The sequence below is a fragment of the Ursus maritimus genome, unplaced genomic scaffold, assembly GCF_017311325.1.
Source record: "Ursus maritimus isolate PB19 unplaced genomic scaffold, ASM1731132v1 scaffold_7, whole genome shotgun sequence".
NCBI classification, from domain to species: domain Eukaryota; kingdom Metazoa; phylum Chordata; class Mammalia; order Carnivora; family Ursidae; genus Ursus; species Ursus maritimus.
The window spans coordinates 71,586,184-71,611,092 of NW_024426885.1; the positions used below are offsets into that span (position 1 = coordinate 71,586,184).

Below are 24,909 nucleotides of genomic sequence, written 5' to 3' on the forward strand. Positions count from 1 at the left end.
GTTTGCTACGATAGTCCCCCAACATCGACATCTGTAGAAGGACCTCCTCCAGAGTGGTCAGTGGTAATCAGTGGGAAACAGGGGCCTGTGTCCTCATCGGGGTCTGGGCCCCACAGCTGAGAAAAGACACACGTTAGGAAAACCGTCTGATGCTGTGGATTTTTTCCTTTCTAATAGGATGATGGAAAAGCAGGAGATAGAGAACTTCCAGATGAAAACTTCATCCATATATCTCAGTGGGTCCAAATGTTCTAATTTGCTACTGAATTATTGGGAATGGGGGGGGAGGCTGTACAGTTTTTCTTTTCCATAAATTAGCCACTGAAATGTATGAACTTGATGTACTGAGAAATGGGAACTGATGCTTTAAAAAATTAAACCCTAAACCCCATACTTAGTTTTACTTGGCTACGAGAATGTCTATTTGCTTTGCCAGTGATGGAAATAGCACAAGAACGAAAAGACAACGTGAAATGGAACGCAACTAAGAAAACCAGTGAAGAGAGGCAAGCCGGGGCCACCCTGCTTGGGGGGGGCGGGGGTGGCTGGAACTCCCTACAGTGGAGAGCATGCGGTCTCTACCAGGGAATTTACGGACAGAACAGGAGCCACGTCCCAACCGACGGAGTCAGAGGATGGTACAAAAGAACTTCTTCTCTCGGAAGGGGTTTTCGGACGCAGGCACTGGTATGATGAGGGGGTCTTCGCGCACGTGGGCTTCACAGTAGGCCAGGAGATCTGCGGCTGCCTGGGAGACCTGCAGGGGACACAGCACAGGTGCTGGGTTAAAGGCCAGCTCACGGTGGGTCCAACACAGAGGTGTCCATGTGGACACGGCCAAGGTTGGGCCGTGTTGTGTGCACCACTAAGGACAAGGCCATGCCCAGCCTGGAGAGAGGGTCTGTGTAAACCCAGGGAGACAGGGTTTGAAACATGCCTGGTGGAAAGAGGTGTGGCCCGGGGAGGCTAGATCAACCTCCAGAGAGGAATGAGAAGGTCCAAGAAGGTCCAGACATCCTTGTTCTACTCTTAGTTGAGTGATGAGTGGGGGCTCCAGGCCAGTAGCTTCACAGTTACTCTGCTAAACCATGTCTAGATGTATAAAGCAGAGCACTGGGCCGGCCAAGCCAATGTGATTGTGTTTATTATTGTTATTAATTGTTTGATTGCAATCCACTGTCATGACCAGCACAGAGAGACACTTCATTCTCCCCAAGAGAACACACATTATTAGCATACCGCATACATGAGCTGCATACTCTAAGCACGCGTCTTAACTCACAATGCCCACTCCCCGTGCAGGGAGTTGCTCCCGACCAGAGATCTCTGTTTTCCTTCCGGTCTTACCTGAAGCCTGTGGACACACGGCGGTGGTGCACTGAACTAGCCCCTCGTTCAAGCCCAGGGGTTCTAGAGAAGGGGCTGGGTGGGAGCCGGCAGAGGGCCGAGACGCATTCCCTAATAGGGAAATGAAGTTACCAGCTCATTTTACCCAGAGTCTGGGTGATGGCAAATGAATGGTCTGCGCATTAATGCATCCTGCCAGTTAGACTGTTCCGCCTGCAAGTGATTATTAGAGGCTATGGCGGGGGTAAGTATACAGCAATCGAATGAGATCCTTTCGGTACATTCAATGTCTAAATCTTCCCGAGAATGTTAAAAACATTCCACAAATGAATGAAAAAATGTTTTAGAGCCTCCAGTGTATACAAGCCACACACATTCCCTCTAGGTTTTTAAAACTGACCTGTCTTCCAAAATTTTCCAGAATTTCTTCTTCTGATTTCCAGCCCAGACCTATTTGATTTGGCAGTGGCTGGAATCCTACAAATAATTCTGGTAGAGATGTAAAGGATCCCCCCTCCCCCAATGAAACTAGAGGTTGAGCAGGTGAGTCAAGCCCGGGGCCCCTGGGTGGCCCAGCTGGTTAAACGTCTGCCTTCGGCTCAGGTCATGATCTCAGGGTCCTGGGACCGAGCCCCGCATTGGGCTCCCTGCTCAATGGGGAGCCTGCTTCTCCTTGTCCCTCTGCCCCTCCCCCAGCTCGTTTCCTCTCTCTCTCTAGAATAAATAAAATCTAAAAAAAAAAAAAGGAAAACTTTAATATTCCTCTGTTTACCTTTTACCATGATCCAGCTGGCGCAAAGTTAGCTTGCTAAATTGTAATTACCGCTTCCTTTCCCTGGACCACACTTGTTCAGATGCTTAACTTCCTTCGTGGGTGGATTTGAATAGTTCCATTTCCTCAGAGTGACCGCAAGGGGGCGCCCCAATGGGGGGGCTGCTGCACTGTGGTTCCAGTACATCAGACCAGGGCATTGGAGGACGGGGCCCCAAAAATGTAGCTCTGGAGGTGCCAACTTCCAGTTATAAAAGAGTCCCAGGGATGAAAAGTATAGAGTAGGGGATATAGTGAAATAATATTTTAATAAGACTGTATGGTGACAGATGGTAACTACACTTATTGTGGTATTGTGCAATGTACAGAATTGTGGGATCAGAGTTTCACACCTGAAACTAATACAACATTGCAGGTCAGCTATAATTCAATTAAAAAATGAGGATTTGTAGGACGGCTGGGTGAAGGAGAGAGGGGGCTGGGCTGTTCCTGCCTCCCATCCGTGTCTCTGCTGCCCACACAGCTTCGTGTCTACAGCACCCAAACACCTATAAGCTGTTCACGTCTGGCCTTGCTAGTTTTCAGCAGATCTCATCTAGGGAATTTTCTATCACCGCTAAAGGTGATACTGCACTTGGTTCCACAATTTTTCTTTCAGGAAAATAGGCTGTTCTTCGACTGCCTCCTTTTGCTGCTTGTTTTAAGATCACAGATGTGCTTGCTGAGTTATACCTACAGTCCTCTGGACGGCGGAGTCCTGTCTGAGCACCTGTACAACAGGAATGAATACCTAATGGGGACTGTATTGGTGCCAACTAATAAGCACCCAATTTAAGACCAAATGGGCAGACCTGGGTTGGTTCCATGCAATATTTATATCCTAGATGCCCTCGTTTTGTTGAAACAACATTCTAAGAGCATGTAAGTCGTCCTACAATCAAAGAATCAAGAGAGGTTTGCCGCTCAGCCATCAGCCCCCTTATTTCACATAGTGTTTGATGTTCCTTTATTTCTGCATAAACAGAGCACTTGGATAACCCCTGAAGTTTGTTGTTATGTGATCTGTAAAGATAAATATAAGTAATGAACATCTTAATGAGTCTTACACATGAAAGGTGACATCCTGACACACAGAGAAAGATCCAGGCATTAATTAACCCCAACCTGCTTGTTAGGTTGCATGGGAGGGTTTTCTTAATCAGTCCTAGATTGATTTTTATAGTTGAAAGTTTCCTTCAATGCATATAAAATATGGGCTGCAGGCATTGCCAAATTGCATAAAACATCTGCCATCTTTGAAACAAAAAAAACATATGATTTGGTTTCAAAGAGAAAATTTTATTTGGGTTGGAAATTTAAAACTCCCCTACTGTTTACGCTTTCTCGTCAAGCCTCAAGTCTGCTTTCCTAAAGGCCTCTGTTATGAAATGCCCGGAGCATCTCTGCCTCTTCTCCTTGGTATTGAACTGTTACAAGACAACAGATGTTGAAAAGAATTGGCAGCCTGGGAACAACTGTGGAATTTTACCATTGCATTTCAGAGTAAAAGAGGTGATTAAAACAGCCCAAGTTAGCACATAATCCTGTTAGTTGCACTATAATTACAAGCTTCAATGACGGGAGAAAATGTTGCAATTACTATAGTCAAACTCTTCGACAAGACAGATGACATAATTACTATTCTGGCTGAGACACCCACTGCATTTATCCCTTGCATCTAAAGCAGAACAACTCACACCTATTTCTCAGCAATCCTGGTCTATTTAACAATACTACTTGGAATCAATTTCAAGCATCTTTGACAGTTCTGCCTGTTCCTCCCTCCACCCCAAGAGCACAGAGCAGGATGACTGTCGAGAGCACAGCCAGGTTGCAGCCCCCGTTGTGAAACAACAGTATCTCTTACAAGGTCAAACTCGGTGCACACTCCCAACAGAAGTCATATGCTGGTTTTCCCGAGTGGAACCCTCAGGACATCACAGGGATTATACCTCACCTCTAAAGTCTGAGCAGATGCCACGGGGTGAATCCTTGTGAATTTTTTCTTTCTTCTAAGGTTGGAAAGTATTTGAGATCAACATGCCAGTTCCTAAGCACATGCTCAAGATACTTTCATATTATGATGCTGTGAACTGAATGTTTGTGTCCTCTCCCACCCCAATCCAAATGGGGAAGCCTAAATCTCAATGTATTTGGAGGTGGGGCCTTTGGGAGGTAATTAGGTCATGAGGGTTGAACCCTTGCGAACGGGATTAGTGCTCTTCTAAGAAGAGACACAAGAGAGATCTCTCTCCACCTGCCATGCAAGGTGACAGATCTCTCCACCTGCCATCTCTCTCCACCTGCCATGAAAGGTCACAGCAAGAAGGTGATCATCTGTAAATCCGAAGAGAGCTCCCACCAGAACCTGACCACGCTGGCACTTTGGTCTTGGACTTCCCAGCTTGCAGAGCTGTGAGAAATGAATTTCTGTTGTTTAAGCCATCGGGTCTATGGCACCCTGTTATAGCAGCATGAGCTGGCTGAGACACTTGGCTTCTAGTGGATCCCAGCAACTACTTTGTATTAATCCAGATCAATATAGGCAATTTTCAATTGCTGGGTCCTCGGCCACAGATATAGCAGCTAGCTGGGAGTGGGTGAGGTTATCCCTGGAGGATTACGGGCGGGAGGGAGAATTCCCCTCTGAATCCCTTTCTGAATTCTAAAGTCAAATGTTCATAATGGTGGATTAGCTATCATCGCGTAAGTTTTTTTCCCCCCATGAAAAGTTGATTGCACATTGAGAGGTAAATCCAAGATGCTTGGAAGACAGTTTTAATATCTCCAAGTCTCCAAGTGAACCTAAGTAAGAGCTGATGTTACATGGTCTTCACTGCCGGAATAGCGAAGCCGTCACTGAGCTTGGTTAGAATGATTGACCCAGATCCACCGCGGACCGCGACTTAACCAAACCCCTTCAACAGGTTGGTACACGTCCTGTATGATTCTGACCACCTCTCAGTTTTGACATATCCCAATTTTCCACAAAGGAACCCCTAATTCAACCATTCTGCAAGTTCACTGAAAGAGTAATCTATTTGGTGATAGGAACCAGTGAGTCACTCAAGAGGTTTCTGGGACTTACTTAAAGGTAAAAGATGGATGTAACAAGGAGGTTCTAGGCTCCAGGGATTCTAGAAAGCCAGCGGCATCTCTTAGAGAGGAAGCATTGGATTGTGAGTCAGGAAACAATGTCTCTGACCAAGCTGTGCTCAGCACTAATGAGCTGTCATTCTGAGCAAGACAAACACTCGGGCGCTCAGTTTCAGTCCTGTCAACAGGAATCGCAGTAGCTTCTGGTTTGTGAGGAAGCGACATAATGGATGCTATTATACATACAGCCTGTTATTATTTCATTATTCATTTGGCTACTTTGTGGGAGGGCACTGAGAAACAGACATGAGGAAGTTTCTCGGAAATTATGAGGGCAACTGGGTGCCCACAGTGCCCCTAACCCAAATCCCCATGAACTGGAAGTGTCCCTCGCCTTTTTCAAACACACCTTTTGTCTTCTTGTTCTCCTGCTTATGTTCTCCTTTTTGATTTAATTCAAAGATTTTTGCTCCTTTGGTCTGATAGCTACTCTAGAATCGCTCATTCCTAGCCCCTTGTCTTTGAATTTATTTCTAAATCTGTCTGTAGGCAGTTACCATCTGAATTGGTTTGGGTAAGAACTATGAACACTTCTGGGAGAGGATGAGAGACTGAAGAGAAGGTTTAGAGCTAAACTGCTAAACCAGCAGAAGGGGGCAATGAAGGGGTGGGACCCAGAGTTCACACTGGACACGGAAAGGCAAAATCTGTATACACTGCCTTGACTTTGGGCTGGGTCACAGGACCCAGAAAATATTTATTTTCTTTTAGACACGTCATTCTTTCGACCTCCGTGTCAGTTATCATCTTGAGTATATCCCTTCCCTGGGCTTCTCCGGGTGCTTTTAATCGACTGTCAGTGACCTATCAGAACACGACAGGCTCCCTGATTTTGCTCTCTTTCAATTTTCCACAGGAAACACCGTGATATTTGAGCCTCACTCATCTTCTGTTTTAACAACAACTGGCTTTAGCTTTAGAATTTTCTCATTTGGCTTCAGAAAACTCAACACAGTGTGTTTTATCTTGTGCAGAAACGAAACCATAAAGAGCACATGTTCTTTTAAAAGAACTCACAAATTGGCAGTGCTGTCATGACTCCTAGAAGGGCTAGGAAAAAAAAATAAGGGTAAGACATGTGAAAGACTTATCTGTGAGAAGAATTATGAGGGAAAAAATCTCTAGTTCAGATATAAATGTGAACCAAGAGCCAAAAGGCTGATGCCCAAAGGTCTGTCCCAGGGAACTTCTGCACACTTACTATTCGGTTCCACTCAACAGGTCTGCTCTATCCATGCTGATGGGCGAAACCAGTAGAAAAGATAATCCTCATTACACTTTTACCTCATTTACACTTACATTTGGGATATAATTTATGATTTTCATGCCGTGTGTTTCCATGAAAATATGGTCATATTTTGCATTTGGCTACTGGTCCCTAAGGGAATGAGGAGGAAGATACAGACTGTATACAAAATGGACAGTGTCCATGCAGGTAATATGGTGGTGAGAGCCTATGTGGAACTGACAGAAAGGGTCTCTTTTTCTGTTTACTGTACCATGGTCACCTCTTCCCACTTCACAGATTATCATACCATATAAATGCTGATAAATTCAGGGGAGGGAGTAACTGGGTCCTCAGGGGTTGGTGGCATCTCTGTGGAAGAGGTGATTCCTGTGAAGAATTTTAATTTTGAAACAGCTTTATTGTCTTTACAATAATAGTCCTTACTTGTTTGTAAAATTGCCCAAAAAAAGTTCAAAGCTGGAAGCAAAAATCAGCTGCCAATTGGAGACAGCACCTTGGCAAACACCTTTCGAGATATCTTCCAATTCACCTTTTTACCTACAATTTCATATGCTGTTCTGTAATGTGCTTTTTTGTTCACTCAGAACATCACTGTTTACGATGATAATGTGGTGTAACATTGTCTCTACCTGACTTACTTAACCAATCCCTATTGATGGACAGTCAAAAATTACAATTTGTCGACCTTATAATAAGGCTCTGATGAAATTCTTACTTCCCTTCATCGTTTGTGAGATTATCTCTGGATAAATTTCTAGAAGTGAGAATACCGGGGTCAAGAGTATGCACAATAAACATAGTGATACATATTCCCAGCTAGCCTTCTGGAAGACTGTTATCAGTGTCCACTCCAACTATCAAAAACCTCTCACTTCCCTTCACGGCCGGTGGATGACAGTGGATTTCATCAAGGATTAAAAACATCAACAGTCTTACAGTAGCCAAGATATGGAAGCAATCTGAGCGTCCATTGATAGACGAATGGATAAGGAAGATGTGACACACACACACACACACACACACACACACACACACACACACACACTGGCATATTACTCAGCCAAATAAAAGGATCATGCCATTTGCGACAACATGGGTGGACCTGGATAGAAGGCATTATGGTAATGAAGTCAGTCAGACTGAGAAAGACAAACACCACATGATTTCACTCATATGTGGAATCTAAGTAAATGAAAGAATAAACGAAAAGCAGCAGAATCAAAGAGAACAAACTGATGGTTACCAGAGGGGACTGGGCAAAGTGGGTGAGGGGGAGTGGCAGACACAGACTTCCGGTTACGGAATGAATAAGCCACGGAAATAAAAGGCACAGCACATGTGGCCATAGTTTGCGTTTGGCTATGGGTCCAGGGAACATAGTTAACGGTCCTGTAATAATGTTTTATGGTCACGGATGGTAGCTACACTGTGGTGAGCATAACATTACATATAGAGAAGTTGAATCACTACGTTGTACAGCTAAAACTGGTGTCACATTGTGTGTCAACTATACTAAAATAAAAACTGTATGGGTCTCAGTATTTTTTTTAAAGCAGATCTCAGTGTTGTTTTGAGCATAATTCTGATTTATGGAGGTAAATGTCTCTTCATATATTTGACCATTTATATCTCTCCATTTTAAACTGCCTATTTGTAAAAAAAATAAAATAAATTGCCTGTTTGTTTGTTTGTACAATTAAGAAAAGGAGGGTCTTTTCTCTTCTTACTGGCTAATTAGAGAAATTAGCCCTTTGTCACACAAGTGCAAATGTGTTTATTTCATTGATTGGAAATTTTTACCATATCAAATTTTTTAAAATGCAGTCAAAACTTTTACTTTATGAACTGTGGATTTTGTGGCATGTTTGGCCTTCTCAAATAGTTATAAAAACATTTGCTCTTATTTCCTAGTACTTTTATGGTTTTGTTTGTTGTCTTTAAATCTTTGATCAGGGGCGCCTGGGTGGCTCAGTCAGTTAAGCATCTGCCTTCGGCTCAGGTCATGATCTCGGGGTTCTGGGATCAAGCCCCGCATCGGGGTCCCTGCTCAACTGGGAGTCTGCTTCTCCCTCTGTCTCTGCCACTCCCCCCTCAAATAAATAAATAAAATCTTTTAAAAAAATATAGCTTTGATCAAAGTTAGGGACTGAACCGTGTCCCCCAAACTCATATGTCGAAGCCATAAACCCTAATGTGACTACGTGGAGATGTGGCCTTCAGGGAGGTAATTAAAGTTAAAGGAGGTAAAAAAAAAAGGGGGGGGGTGGGATTACCGAATCTGATAGAATTGGGTATGTTTAAAAGAAGAACAGACACCAGAAAGCTCTCTCATTCCCTGAGCACAGAGGGAAGGCCATGTGAAGACGCAGAGAGAAGGACAGAGGCCTCACCAGACATCAACTTGACACCTTGATCTGGGGCTTCCAGACTCCAGAACTATGAGAAAATAAATTTCTGCTGTTTAAGCCACACAGTGTGTGGTGTGTTGTGATGGCAGCCCGAGCAGACACATACAATCTATCTGAAGTTCATCTGTATAAAATTAGTGATGTATGCAGCTTTATTTTCCAAACGGCTAGCAATTTTCAGAAACAACATTTATAAATAATGTGTTCTCCACTGATTTGAGATACCATCTGGATCATATTCCAAATTCCCAGTACATTCAGATCTATTTAGGACTTCCTATTCTGTACTATTGCTCTGCCTAATTATAAAGCTTTAAATACTCTGATTTTATAATTAACTTTAATACCTCGCAGGAAAATTCTACATATCTTCTTCCTTGAACATAGATTACTTAAAAAAAAAATTCCTGGATACTCTCGTACATTTATTCATCTAACTGAACCTTAGAATAGTTTGAAGTTTGCTTTCTCCAAAAACAGAAATAGAATTTTGATTAGATCTGTATTGAACTTATATATTAATTTACAGAGAATAGACATTTTTACAGTATTGACTCTGCCTATTCAAGAAGACAGTGTCCACTTTCCTTTATCCAAATTGTCTCCACCTTCCTTCTTTCAGGTCTTTTATGCTCTCTTATGTTTTGAGTGTTTGTTAAAACATATGTGTCTTACACATTTACATATGGCGTTCTCAAAGTCAATTTCATTGTTTAAGAGATTGTTTAAAAAGGATACTGGGGGCGCCTGGGTGGCACAGCGGTTAAGCGTCTGCCTTCTGCTCAGGGTGTGATCCCGGCGTTATGAGATCGAGCCCCACATCAGGCTCCTCCGCTATGAGCCTGCTTCTTCCTCTCCCACTCCCCCTGCTTGTGTTCCCTCTCTCGCTGGCTGTCTCTATCTCTGTCAAATAAATAAATAAAATCTTTAAAAAAAAAAGGATACTGAGGTATTATTACCACCATTTTACTGCACTATGGTCAAAGGATGTGGTATGAACCATTTCTACTTTTTAGAATATATTAAAGTGTTCCATGATTGGTACTATCTACCTACCTATCAATCAATCAGATCAAACTAATTAATTTTATTATTAATACATGCTTACCTCTCTTTTGTCTAGTTGATCCACCAAAGACTAGGAAAGACATGCTATACTCTTACACAACTTGTCCGTCTTGACATTTTTGTCAAATTTTGCTTTGTATATTTTGGATACAATTGGATCATACGGTAGGACTATTTTTAGCTTTATAAGAATCTGCCTTCTGAAGTGGCTCTACTATTTTGCATTCCCACCAGCAATAAGTGACAGTTCGTATCCCTCCACATCCTCGTCAGCATTTACTATTGTCAGTTTTTTGGATTTTAGTCATTCTGATAGCTGTGTAGTGGTATCTCATTGTTCTTTTAATTCGTAACTCTCTAGGGGCATATGATGTGGAACATTGTTTCATACGCTTCTTTGCCATCTGTACATCTTCTTTGGTGAGATGTCTGTTCAGATCTTTGGTCTATTTTTAAAAAAAGATTTCATTTATTTATTTGTCAGAGAGAGAGAGACAACACAAGCAGGGGGAGCAGCAGGCAGAGGGAGAAGCAGGCTCCCAGCTGAGCAAGGAGCCCGACATAGAACTCAATTCCAGGACCCTGGGATCATAACCTAAGCCTAAGGTAGGCCCTCAACTGACTGAGCCACCCAGGCATCCCCTTTGGTCTATTTTTTAATGGGGTGGTTTTTCTCATTGCTGAGTTTTCAGAGTTCTTTGCATAGTTTGGATACCAGTCCTTTATCAGATATGTGTTTTGCAAAGGCTTTCTCCCAGTCTGTGGCTTGTCTTCTCATCCTCTTAACAGTGTCTTTCACAGAGAAGTTCTTAATCTGAATAAAGTCTACCTTATCAATTCTTCTTTTGTGGATGGTGCTTTTGGTGTAACAGCTGAAAATTAATTGCCAAACACAAGGTCACCTAGCTTTTCTCCTGTGCTTTCCTCTAGAAGTTTTACAGTTCTGCCTTTTACGTGATTCATTTTGAGCTCATTTTTGTGAAAGGTGTAAGGTCTGTGTCTAGATTTATTGTTTTGCATATGGCCGTCTAGTTATTCCCGCACCATTTGTTGAAGAGATATCTTTTCTCCATTGTATTGCCTTTGCTTTGTTGTCAAAGGTCAGTTGACTATATTTATGGGGGTCTATTTCAGAGCTCTCTATTGTGTTTCATTGATCTATTTGTCTACTTTTGTTAATATCACATTGTCTTGATTACTGTATCTTTATAGTAAGTCTTGAAGTTGAGTAGTGTCAGTCTTCCAACTTCCTCTTCTTCAAAATTGTGTTGGCTATTCCATTTTTTTCTTTTTTTCCCCTTCTCCATATAAACTTCAGAATCAGTTCGTCAGTCTATCAGCAAGTTAACTTTGCAGATCAAGTTGGGAAGAACTGACATCTTAACAGTATTGAGTCCTTCTATCCATGAAAATGGAATGTTTTTATTTATTTAGATTTTCTTTGATCTCTTTCATGAGTTTTGTAGTTTTTCTCATACAGATCTTGTACACAGTATAACCAGTGGTTAACAAATGATTGATCTGAGATGGTGAAGGTGAGTGGATTAAATCTGAAGCAATAGTTGCAAACCCTGAAATCAATTGTGTCAAAGTTAATGGGGAGAAAAGTTGTGAGCACTGTGACTTATGATACAAGAAAGAGGGTGGGTCCTATTCCTATTAAGAGTTGGACCTGTGACAATTGCAAGTTAATGCACAGCATAGTAGCTCTGGAGAAATTTGGGCTAGAAAAGTGGACTATTCAGTTGAATCAGCTTAGTCTCAAATAACACTTGTCTCAAGTGATATTGATATAAGACAATCTTGCAAACCAAAGCCCATTGGTAACCTGGGGTTGAGCAGATGGTTTGCTTTCTAGGTGGAATTGGATGATAAACCAAGATTAAGTTTTTGTTAAACACTAGAATGCCCAAAGTACCAATCTAATGAAAAATACACAGCAATGACGAGAATAACCCCAAAGGCTGGGAGTAGAGAAAAGACCACCACAATGGGCTGGTGTAAATTCTTCATCAGATTATGCTTGCTTATATTCAACCCATGCTAGGGTCTAACTTTTGGAATAAAAGTAGTATTGAAGGAAGTAGACTCTCAGGTCATTTCTGTGGAAGAGTTCACTCTCTGCCTCACTGGTGACATTCACTCTACAAGACACCTAATATTCTTGTTCCTGCTGCTGTTGATGTTTATACATTCCAGGAACTAACACAGACGGGCAGAGATCTTTTCAATAACCATTTGGTACCTAATGGAGTAAAAACGTCTAATGCCCAAATCTGAAGTCTATAAAGAGTAAAATTTGAGAAGACTGACCCTATCACATTAACAAATAAAGAATCCAGCCGAAGTCCAAGACTGAATTGATCCAGAAACCATAACCTGGTAAAGACTTTGGATACCAGTGATTCCTGACCTGAGGCAGGTGACCTTTGGAGACCTCTGGAGACCTTTGGCTCAGAGAGACTTTCTGTGGTGAGTGAAGTGCTTGGCTCTAACTAGCACTCTAAAAGATGGGAAAGAGAGACGAGGCAAACTGGCACTATCTTGGTAATGTTGAAGATCTGGGGGTGAGTGGTGCTTTGACAGTGCTTGAGAAGAATGCATCAAGCCCAGTCTTGTGCAGATATTAGAGGGCATGCCAATATTTATTCTTGATGGACATGAACTACTCTAGCATAGCAGACTCAACTATACTGAAGCTTGTTGGCTCTGAAGGTTCTATGGTGATTGAAGCTGGACTAGAAGCAAACTTTGTATTGAAAAAGATTTGTTAAAAATTTTTTTAATTGTGGTGAAACACACATAAAATTTACCATCCTGACCACTTTTAAGCATACAGTTCAGTATTAAGTATATTCACATTGTTGTGCAACCGACACAGAAGAACTCTTGCAAAACAGAAACTCTGTACCCATTAAACAACTCCCCATTCCCTCTCCCCCAGCCCCTGGCAACCACCATTCTATTTTCTTTCTTTCTTTCCTTTTTTTTTTTTTTAAAGATTTTATTTATTTATTTGACAGAGAGAGAGAGACAGCCAGCAAGAGAGGGAACACAAGCAGGGGGAGTGGGAGAGGAAGAAGCAGGCTCCCAGCACAACAGGGAGCCTGATGTGGGGCTCGATCCCAGGACCCCAGGATCATGCCCTGAGCCAAAGGCAGACGCTTAACGACTGAGCCACCCAGGTGCCCCACCATTCTACTTTCTGTCCCTATGAATTTGACTATTCTGGGTACCTCATATAAATGGGACCATACAGTTTTTGTTCTTTTGTGATTGGCTTAATTCACTTAATATAATGCCCTCAAGGTTCATCCATGTTGTAGCCTGTGCAGAATGTCCCTCCTTTTTAAGGCTGCATAATATTCTCTTGTGTGGATGGACCACAATTTGTTTATCCATTCATCTGCTGGTGGACACATAGGTTGCTTCTACCTGTTGGCTCTTCTAAATAATGCCATGACCTGAACGTACAAATCTCTTAGAGATTCCCGTTTCAGTTCTTTGGGATATATACCCAGAAGTAGAATTGCTGGATCATATGGTAATTGTATTTTTAATTTTGGGGGGAACTACCATACTACAGCTTTCTATCACGGCTGCACCATTCTACATTCCCACCAACAGTACACAGTAGTTCCAATTTCTTCGCATCTTCACCAACACTTGTTATTTTCTGTTCTGTTTTGTTTTGATAGGAGCTATCCTGATGGATGAGAGGTAATGAAAAAGGTTTTTAACACTAAATGCTGATATTCTAGTCCCCTCTCTCCTGTGGTAGAGTTCGTTGCTATTGCTGGGACCCTTAGAACACAAGAGAGAGCCTAAAGAGATGGCTGGATGAAGTCCACCCAAAACCTATATGGAGGAGAATCTGAAGCTGGTGGGAAAAGGCTTTAATAAGTTAGAGAAACAAATCAAGAATGTCCGGAGGTTTGGGGTTCCAGTAGCAGTGACCAGTGCAGCCAAAATGGATACTGAGGCCGAGGGGACCACAGCTGCTGCCTCACCAAACATGGGGCCTGTGATAACCCGATGAGCACTTCGCTAGGCCTGACACAGGCTGTTCACAGGGCTTGCCTGCAGCTGAGCTTTTGGTTGAAGGATCCTTGCCCAGAAGATCGGGGGGCGGGGGGCAGATAATACTGAAGTGGCCCTAGCACCTGAGTACAAAGTTAGAGACCTCACAAGGCAAGAGTCTGGACATCCACCAAAACGCAGGGCCTTTGTTTCACAGCCCTGATCACAAAAGGTGCTCCTGCGGGTGTTGCTTATTTGTGATGTACGAGCCAGTGTTTGTAGTTGCTGGTTTCCTTTGCCCTTTTAGTGGGAACGAGGCCTGTGAGGCATGGACTGCCTCGCATGACCCTGTTTCTCTGATATTGATTTGTATCTCCCTTACTGAAATCCAATTGTAGGAAAAGAAATAATTTTGCTAAAGAAGCACATATTTCGCCTTATATTTGACTTTTCGCATAACTGGGAATATTGTTTCTGTTGTCTAGCACATAAATGACCACTTGGTTAGGTAGAGAGTTCTTCACAGAACTTTTTTTTTTTTTTAAGATTTTATTTATTTATTTGACAGAGAGACAGACAGCCAGCGAGAGAGGGAACACAAGCAGGCGGAGTGGGAGAGGAAGAAGCAGGCTTCCAACAGAGGAGCCTGATGCGGGGCTCGATCCCAGAATGCAGGGATCATGCCCTGAGCCGAAGGCAGACGCTTAACAACTGAGCCACCCAGGCGCCCCTCTTCACAGAACTTTTATGTAATCGTAGGCTGGCCTCTTCTGAACTGTGTTACGATGTTGTCCAGACTGATATTTCTGCCCTTTGTAGGTAGGGCACTGTGGTTTAATGATAAGACTCGAGGTTCTGGGTTGGTATCCCCACTTCATCATATAACTGTGGGCCTAAGTTTTCTTGTCTGTGAATTGGGGTATGAGCAGCACCAATATATTAGGGCTGGGGTGAGGATTCAAGCACTTCACGCATATTGTTAGGTGTACGTGTCCCAAATGATTGCTTGCTCTGCCTGCACACTTAATGGGTTTTTTCCTTTACTTTTGAGATTAAGGAACCTCAGCAGGTGTATGTGTCTCGGGCTTATTATTTTCCTCCCTGGAACATGAGCTGTTTGGATCTGCAGATTCAAGTCTTCCTTTATTTAACGAAACCTTTTTATAGTCTCCCCTTAAAAGTATTATCTATTCCATTTGTTCTCTCTGCCAGGAACATCAGCATCCAAATGTTGGAATGTTGCTGCCAGTGTTCATTTCCATCACCCTCTCTCTAACTGCTTTGATCTGACTGTTCATCTTTCCTTTTGCAGTATGTATGAGTTTCTGAAGCCTGTGCTCCACGTCATTAATTTGGTTTTCTGCAGTGTATGTTATACTCTTTGCTCCTTCTAATGGTGTTCCCAATCCCCCATCAACTTCTTTTTTTTTTTTTTTTAAGATTTTATTTATTTATTTGACAGAGATAGAGACAGCCAGTGAGAGAGGGAACACAAGCAGGGGGAGTGGGAGAGGAAGAAGCAGGCTCACAGCAGAGGAGCCTGATGTGGGGCTCGATCCCATAACGCCAGGATCACGCCCTGAGCCGAAGGCAGACACCCAACCGTTGTGCCACCCAGGCGCCCCCCCCCCATCAACTTCTTTACTTAGTTTTTCACCTTCCTTTCTAACTCATTATTTTATCTCCTCTTTGAGCTAACATTTCATAGGTTCTATGTTTGCTTTACATTTTTTGAGACTCTAAAGCAGTTACCTAAAGTTTTCTTTGGTTTTCTGGAAGAAGACCTCTTCCTAAATGAATACTTTACTGGTCTTCTACATGCTACAGTCCAGTTCTTGACTTTTTTGGCAGTATGTTTGCATAGGTCCATAAAATTTGTATGGAACCACAAAAGACTGCAAATAGCCAAAGCAATCTTGAGAAAGAAGAACAAAGCTGGAGATATCACGATCCTAGATTTCAAGACATACTACAGAATGTGGTAATCAAAACAGTATGGTACAGGCACAAAAATAGACACAGAGATCAATGGAACAGAATAGAGAGCCCAGAAATAAACCCACACTTAAATCATTAATTAATCTATGACAAAGGAGGCAAGAGTATGCAATGGGGAAAAGACAGTCTCTTCAACAAACACCTCTGGGAAAACTGGGCAGCTACGTGCGAAAGAATGAAAATAGACCACTTTCTTATACCATATACAAAAGTAAACTCAAAATGGATTAAAGACCTAACTGTGAGACCCAAAACCATTAAACTTCAAGAAGAAAATATAGGCAGTAATTTCTTTGGTGTCGGCCATAGAAACATTGTTCTAGATATGTCTCCTGAGGCAAAAAGCAAAAATAAACTATTGGGACTACACCAAAATAAAAACCTTTTGCACAGTGAAGGAAACAATCAATATAACTAAAAGGCAACCTACTGAGTGGAAGAAAATATTTGCAAATGATATATCTGATAAAGGGTTAGTATCCAAAATATACGAAGAACTTACACAACTCAACACCAAAAAACCCCCAATATAATCCAATTGAAAAATGGGCAGCGGGGCGCCTGGGTGGCGCAGTCGTTAAGCGTCTGCCTTCGCCTCAGGGCGTGATCCCAGAGTTCTGGGATTGAGCCCCATGTCAGGCTCTTCCGCTGGAAGCCTGGTTCTTCCTCTCCCACTCCCCCTGCTTGTGTTCCCTCTCTCGCTGGCTGTCTCTGTCAAATAAATAAAATCTTTGAAAAAAAAAAAAAAGAAAGAAAAATGGGCAGAGGACCTAAATAGATATTTTCCCAAAGAAGACATACAGATGGCCAACAGACACATGAAAAGATGCTCAACATCACTTGTTGTCAGGGAAACGCAAATTAAAACCACAATGAGAAATCACCTCACACCTGACAGAATGGCTAGAATCAAAAAGACAAAAGACAAGTGTTGGTGAGGCTGTGGGGAAAAAAGGAACCCTTGTGCACTGTTGGTAGGAATGCAAACTGGCGCAGCCACTGTGGAAAACATTGTGGAGGTTCCTCAAAAAATTAAAAATAGAATTACCATATGATCCAGTAATTCCACTACCATTTACCCAAAGAAAACAAAAACACTAATTTGAAAAGTTATGTGTTAATGTTTTGTTTTGTTTTTCTAACATTTACTTATTTATTTGAGAGAGAAGAAAGCAAGCCAGGGGAGGGGCAGAGAGGGAGGGGGAGAGGGAATCCCAAGCAGACTCACACTAAGTGTAGAGCTCAATGCGGGGCTCGATCTCACGACCCTGATCATGACCTGAGCCGAAATCAAGAGTCGGACACCCAACCGACTGAGCCACCCAGGTGCCCCTGCTGCAAGTGCTTTTTTAAAAAGTAATACTGCAAAATTGGAAATAAGGGAAATGTCCCAAGAATAGGAGACATTAAATAAATGATTGTTCCTCAGGTGATGGAGCAAAGAGTTAGTAAAAATGACATTTCAGGAGAGTATTTACTGACCTGGACATGTCATCACAATATACTATTTGGTGATAAGTCAGGTTGTAAAACATAATCACCATAAGTTTGTAAAAAGAAAAATAAGCAAATAGTTAGATGGAGAAAACATGGAAGTGGAGTGGTTATAAATTATTTAAATTTTCTTCCTTATACTTTTATTTCCAAAATTCTCTAAAGTAAATGAGTACCATTTTTATGAACAGAGAAAGAGCATTATTTTTAAAACAGGAATTAAAGCCCTTGGAATACGGTACCTACTTTCTCAGTCTCACTCAAAGCTTCTGGATGTTCTCTCTCTCTTTACAAGTCTTACACACACTACATGCTTCGAGATATATCCAACTTAATCTCATATCTTTATGGTTTGAAAAAAATTCTAAATAGAATAAGCAGAGTATATGTAAAATATATCTTCAACGCTTGCAAATTCAATTCTTGTGTCCTTGCATTGCCTATACAATATATATATATTTTTTATCATTTCCTTCCTTCCTTCTTTCCTTCCTTCCTTCTTTCTTAAAAGATTGTATTTATTGATTCAGGAATTGGGGAGGAACAGAGGGAGAGGGACAAGCAGACCCCGTGCTGAGAGCAGAGCCAGATGCAGGGCTCGATCCCATGACCGGAGCCAAAATCAAGGGTCAGACGCTCAACCGACTGAGCCACCCAGGTGCCCCCGATCATGTATTCTCTTTTTTTTTTAAACACCAACTTACAAAACCCTAATGTCCAAGAGTAATTCCTTTCTTCCCCCTAAGGCTATTCTATTTCCCTTTTCAAACTGTTTTCTCCAAATCTTTCTTAACCGTTACGGAGAAGGATTGCGAGCAACTGTCATTGCTTGTCATGATAGGATCTCTTTTCTTCTATGTCAATAACTTCCCACACTAGCCTACTTCTGCTGCTGTCTCTTGGGCTTTAGGTTTTGGAGCGTTCATCAACTGACATTGTTCCTTCTGCCCTCGTTTTTTAGTCGTCTATAGAATGCAAGTTGATATAAAACAGGTTGGTCTGTCAGCAATTGGCATATCAAGCCTGTGTCGACAAAATTAGTCTCAGCCGAATGGCAGCCCTATTAGGGGTTGTTAGCACATCCCACAGCTGTTTAGGTCATCTGTCACAGGCCTTAGAGCAAGAGAGAGAGAGAGAGAGAGAGAGAGAGACTGGGCATAGTCACTTGGCAAGTCTGTCAGCTCTTCCTGGTCCCAGCTGAGAGTTAGGTTTGCTTAAACGTGTGCGGCACCTGCAGAGCTCACCAAGTCACAGCCCCCGGACTGGCCCAAAGCCAGCAATCCCTTTTCCTCTGGGGCAGAAGAATCAAAGCTCACTCAGCAGTGCCCACAAGCCTTCCCTGGAGCCTGTGACCTGGCCTGCTCGGACCTCTGTACTATCCCACAGGACAACACCTTCCCCACAGCTCTTCTCCTCTCAGGCTGGACGAGCCAGCTCCGGAGACCATTTTCTTCACTTAAACCTCTTAGGCTTTGCTCAGCTCATATTCGCCATAACTGTTGGACAAAGTTTCCCTGCTTGGTGATCAGTGTCATTCACGTACTTTCCCAATAGCATTTTATATAGCTTAGGCCTCTCATGGGTGAGAAAAAGAATAAGGCTCTGGGTGTTCTTTTCCTGCCCACCAAAATAGTTTCCATGATAGTCATATGTATGTGTTCTTTATTTCTTTTTAAGGGTCCTGAGTATTATTTTCCAAGTTTTTTTGCTTTTTGGGAGGCCATACCCACTCTATGTGGAGTCTTCTTTGTTCTTATGATACATATTTTTTTTTTTTTAGCAGCTCATATAGCTTCTCAAAGAGATACCCATCTTTACCACCTCTCCCCCTTCGGAGTCCTCCCCTTTACTCTCATGAACTGCAAGCTCCATCCTTCCCTTCTCTCCTTCCACGTTGGACACTCTTCCAATCACAATATGCTGTGAAGCCCAGAGTGGGCTCTGCAGCTGGCTACGTACCTTGCCAACCACGGCCTTTCCGGCTTCGCGCCTGACACCTGTCTTGCCCGCAGGGTCCTCCGGCCCCCATCTGCCGTGCTCCCACCCGGGAGCCAGCTCTGTGGGACTCGTACTTGCAATTATTTCTTCCGTGGAGCCTCCAGATGTTTCCCCCGCAGTGTGCTCCCCCCTCTCTCCAGGGCCCAGGGAAAGGCAGGACACACTCATCCTTCCCAAGCAACAGCCTGTCCTTTTTTCCCTTACTCCCATCACTTTTCGTATGAGTTCAGTGAATTCTAGGAACTGCTCTCACCTCCTTCCATGTGCCTTTCCTCTGTCATTGACTCTCCAGGCTCCTCTTTTCCCTCCTCCTCTCCTGCAGTGATCTCTCACCCATTCTAGAAAGGCCACCTCCTCACACTGGTGACTTTCTTCTTTCTTCCCTCCTCAAAGCCCTTTTCAGGTCAGTTTAGAGTGTCCTTGATGGCGTCTCTGTCTCTCCAGATTCTATTTTTGTTATCTGGCTAATTGATAACAATACACACCTCATTTTGCCAAGAGTTGCATCAAGTAGATTTTCTCCCCCAAAGCCCTGCTGTGCCCCGAAGCAAGACGTGCCTAGCGCTTGAAAGCACGTGTGAGCTTCACACCCAGTAGGACGGCTATTACACAAAAAAAATAAGTATTGGTGAGGATGTGGAGAAAATGGAACTTTTGTGTGTTGTTGGGAGAGATGTACAGTGGTGTAGCCACTGCGGAAACCAGCACGGTGGTTACCGTATGATCCAGCAATCCCACGTCTGGGTATATGCCCAAGAGAACCGAAATCAGGGACTCCAAACACTCGCACAGCCATGTTCACAGCAGGACTGTTTGCAAGAGCCCAAGATGATGAACACCATCACCAGGTGAATGGATGGATAAGAGGTGGTACATGCGATGGAATATTCTTCAACCATAAAAAGGAAGTGCTGACGCATGCTACGGTGTGGACAAACCTTGAAGATGTGCGCCAAGTGAAATGAGCCACACGCGAAAGGACAAACGTACAGTTCCTCTTGTAGGAATGAGGTTCCCAGAATAGTCAAATTCAAAGCGACAGAAAGTAGACCAGAGGTTGCCGGGGGCTGGGGAAGGGAGGGGTGGGGGTAGCGTGTCTGCTGGCGATCAGGAAAAGTTCCGGAGATGGATGGTGGCGACCAAGACTGCACAATACTGTGAATGAACTTCATGCTGCTTATACTTAAAAATGGTTAAAACGGCAAATTGCATGTTATGTGTATCTTAGCACATTTTTTTTTAAAATAAAGAAATGTTCAAGGTTTTGTGAGTGAGAGGAAAATCCCCACGTGTGATTGCGCAGCTACAGTGGGGATGCCATCCCTCGGGGCCACCTCTCTCCTCAGGAAGCCCTGGGTCATCTCTTCAATGACAAAACTCTTGCCCGCTCTGAACCACACCTGATGTGGCTGTCAGCAGCCTTCCCCCCGAGAATTACCACAGAGTCTGAAGACGCCTGCAGGAAGCCCTCTTCTGGGATCCAGGAGCCGCACTTCCATCACCCGGTCACCGCAGGAATAGGACGACCTACCCTTCTGAATACCATCTAATGAACTTGGCTTTGAGTTGGTTTATGATTTCTCCTTGTTCTTCTAGAGACCATGCATGGGCCTTTAGTGACTCTTGAAGAGCCCTTCATTGTGGGGACATCTGGTGACTGTCACGAGTGTGGGGTGGTAGGTGTCACAGGTGAGGGGTGGTAGTGGCTGTAATAGGTGAGGGGTGGTGGGTGACTATCACAGGTGAGAGGTAGTGGTGACTGTCACGGGTGAGGGTGGTCGGTGAGCGACACAGGTGAGAGGTGATGGTGACTGTCATGGGTGAGGGTGGTGGGTGAGTGACACGGGTGAGAGTGGTGGTAGCTGTCACGGGTGAGGGTGGTGGTGGCTGTCACACATGAGAGGTGGTGGTGGTTGTCACAGGTGAGGGTGGTGGTGGCTGTCACACGTGAGAGGTGGTGGTGACTGTCACAGGTGAGGGTGGTGGTGGCTGTTACACGTGAGAGGTGGTGGTGACTGTCACAGGTGAGGGGTGGTGGGTGACTATCACAGGTGAGGGGTCATGGGTGACTGTCACAGGTGAGGGGTGGTGGGTGACTGTCACAGGTGAGAGGTGGTGGTGACTGACACAGGTGAGGGTGGTGGGTGAGTGACACGGGTGAGGGTGGTGGTGGCTGTCATGGGTGAGGGTGGTGGTGGCTGTCACGGGTGAGGGTGGTGGGTGACTGTCACAGGTGAGAGGTGGTGGTGACTGTCACGGGTGAGGGTGGTAGGTGCGTGACATGGGTGAGGGTGGTGGTGGCTGTCACAGGTGAGGGTGGTGGTGGCTGTCACACGTGAGAGGTGGTGGTGACTGTCACAGGTGAGGGGTGGTGGGTGACTGTCACAGGTGAGGGGTGGTGGGTGACTGTCACAGGTGAGAGGTGGTGGTGACTGTCACAGGTGAGGGTGGTGGGTGAGTGACATGGGTGAGGGTGGTGGTGGCTGTCACGGGTGAGGGTGGTGGGTGAGTGACACGGGTGAGGGTGGTGGTGGCTGTCACAGGTGAGGGTGGTGGGTGACTGTCACAGGTGAGAGGTGGTGGTGACTGTCACGGGTGAGGGTGGTAGGTGCGTGACACGGGTGAGGGTGGTGGTGGCTGGCGCCGGGGGGGGGGGGGGGGGGTGGGGCGGGGGGGGGGGGGGGGTGACACGGGTGAGGGTGGTGGTGGCTGTCACAGGTGAGGGCTGGTGGTGACTGTCACGAGTGAGGAGTGGTGACTATCACAGGTGAGGGTGGTGGGTGACTGTCACAGGTGTAATTTAAATAAATTACAGAATTTATCTTCCTTGTTAGACTCCAGGCCCGGCATCTGTCCCACTGGCAAAGCCGGTGCCCACTGTTCTTCTGGAGCTGGACATCTGGGCTCCACCTTCTTTCTCCTGAGTGTCTCCCACACGGACTCTCTGAGTTCAACACCATGTCTCGCTGTGTCTGCCTCTCTGACCCGAGCTCTGCTCCACTCCACACCCTGTTTCTGCAGCTTTGGCTGCCTCCTGGCCTCTGACAACTTCATCTCTTGCCAGCAGGTCAGTGCATCTCATGGCCCAGCTTCACAGTTCGTCTTCTGGATGCTCCGCGCCTGTGTACCCGGCACCCCCAGGCTGCCCAAAGTGGCCTTCCCGGCACAACCCGCAGCTCTTCTGTCAAGCCCAGCTGCTCGGAATGAGCCATCTCCGCTCGTGCCAGCCTTCCCTTCCCCTCCGACACCACCTCAGAACCAGCTCCCAGCTCCACAAAGCTTTCTCTGAGCCAGATGATGGGGCAGCCCACGTCTGTTCGCATCCCAGCACCACGCCTAGAGTGGAGCAGGTCCGCAGGCGTGTTCATCAAAACAGCGAGTCTCCCCTCCATCCTCATCCTCGCAGTGACTGTCTGGCCTGTGGATCTCATTCTTAGATCCATTTCTATACTATTGGGGCTCTCCCTCCTTTAACTTTTTTTTTTTTTTAAAGAATTCATTTATACATTTGACAGAGAGAGAAAGAACTAGACAGAGAGAGAGAGAGCACACACAGGCAGGGGGAGGGGCAGAGGCAGAGGGAGAGGCGGACTCCCGGATGAGCAGGGAGCCCAATGAGGGGTTCAATCCTGGAACTCCGGGATCGTGACCCGAGCTGAAGGCAGACAGATGCTCAACCGACTGAGCCACCCAGGCGCCCCTTTCCCTCCCTTAGAATTGTTTGGTTTCTTGCTCTTTCCTTTAGCCTAAGGATCAGGGAGTGATGTCTAATTCGTAGCTGGTACCAGCACGTGCAAACAGAGATGCCTGAATCATACAGGTGCGCTCATGCCAACTCGGATCACGCCGTAGTCCTGCCTTGGTTCATATACGTTATGTCACTCGCTGCAAGATAGAGACGCCTGAATCATACAGGTGTGCTCATGCCAACTCGGATCACGCTGTGGTCCTGCCTTGGTTCATATACGTTATGTCACTTGCTGTGCTCACTTACTGCCTCGTGGGACAGCTCAAGCCCCAAAGCCCCAGGTTCCCACAACTGTCCCAACAGAGGTGGAAGCTGATGCTCTCTGGCTGTAACTCCAGCTGGAGGGGAGGTCTTGGTGACGGGAACCTCGGGGAGGGACTGTCCGCTCTGTCAGCAGAAGGCTTTGGGGGTCACCCACTGCCCCATGCAACCTGTCCTTTTTGAATCCCAGATGCCCGGGCGAGACCCCTGGTTCTGTGTGCCCAAAGATCCCTGGACTTGAGCTTCCTGGTGTCAGGCTCCTGAAAGGGTTCCAGCTCCATGACAGCTGATGAACCCAAACGGTATTTGAGAGCTACATGCTTTGCCTGGCCCCCTGCGGGCTTGAGTGGCATGTGGAGAATAGGTGGCTTCATCTTGCCTCAGCCCTCCCAGCATGAAGAGATCTACGCTCATCAGCAGAATGAACATGGTGGGAGGTGACTCTCTCTTCACTTTCCCCAAAGGAATATTTGAAAATGCGGTGCACGGTTCAATGCTTCCCTCCCAACAGCGCCCCTGTCAAAATACCCAACGTGGTCTAACCTCAAAGTCACTGCATCGGGCAGGAAAACGGTGGATCTCACTGTTAAACCCTCTTGCTTATTGGCATGACAACAGAGCTAAACAGAGCTGAGATGAATATGAGTCTATTTTTGGAGCTCCTTACGGAATTCACGCACACTGTGTGTTTTGCAGCATTTCAATCCTTGAGCACACTTGGAACTCGGAGGCAAACACTCATTTGTGAATGTTACAGCTGCCAAGGTTGGCTGGCGCCTCCACTGGGTGACGTGTTAACTCGCACAAGGAAATGGGAGGAATGCTTGGAGCTGGGTTTTGGCCAGTGGTTAAGGCTGGCCGGTGCGTGCTTACCTTGACCCTGTCCATACAGGCTTCCATCTTCAGCTGCTCTACAGCCTTCCTGGCTTGAGAGATGCTAGTGGTGCTGTTGTTGGACATGACTTCTTTCATTCTGCTGCCTCTGAAACAAGCGAAGTTGAGGGTTGGAAGAGGCTTACCCTCCTCACTGTTCTCCCCTCTCCCGCCACCTACAGCTTCTCTGTCTGAGCTGGAGAGCGTTTGTGAGTAAATGCTCCTGGGACAAGAGAAAGAAATGCTTCACTAGAGTGATGGGAGTGAAATCTGCTTTTGTTTGGCAAGATGTTCGCAGCCATGGGTATACCAGATGGTCCCAGCGTTACTTTCCTACCCCCATGACTGTAAGTAATGCCTTGATTTTTGTGTAGTACTTTGTTAGTAATAAATCATTTTCCTACACATTTGTTCATTCACTCTTCTAGAGCCCTGAAGGTTGGCAAAACTTATTAAGGTCTGTTTTGTAAGTAAGGAG

The 24,909-nt window shown here is 44.9% G+C and overlaps 1 protein-coding gene across 1 annotated transcript; it reads right to left on the reverse strand.

Annotated features, from left to right (window-relative positions):
* Nucleotides 1-628: 628 nt before the first annotated feature.
* GNG4 (G protein subunit gamma 4) lies at nucleotides 629-24,548 on the reverse strand. The gene is made up of 2 exons (XM_008689568.1): nucleotides 24,432-24,548; nucleotides 629-757 (listed from the first exon to the last, which is right to left on the reverse strand). Exons 1-2 carry the CDS (start codon nucleotides 24,528-24,530, stop codon nucleotides 629-631), a joined length of 228 nt encoding a protein of 75 aa, XP_008687790.1. The 5' UTR covers nucleotides 24,531-24,548.
* Between the last annotated feature and the right edge of the window lie 361 nt (nucleotides 24,549-24,909).

Bases quoted from the DNA above. Each gene is read 5' to 3' on its own strand.
- GNG4 (XM_008689568.1), bottom strand. From the start codon at position 24,530: ATGAAAGAAGTCATGTCCAACAACAGCACCACTAGCATCTCTCAAGCC. The intron at 758-24,431 runs GTAAGCACGCAC...TGTCCCCTGCAG, and splicing joins CCTGTATGGACAGGGTCAAG to GTCTCCCAGGCAGCCGCAGA.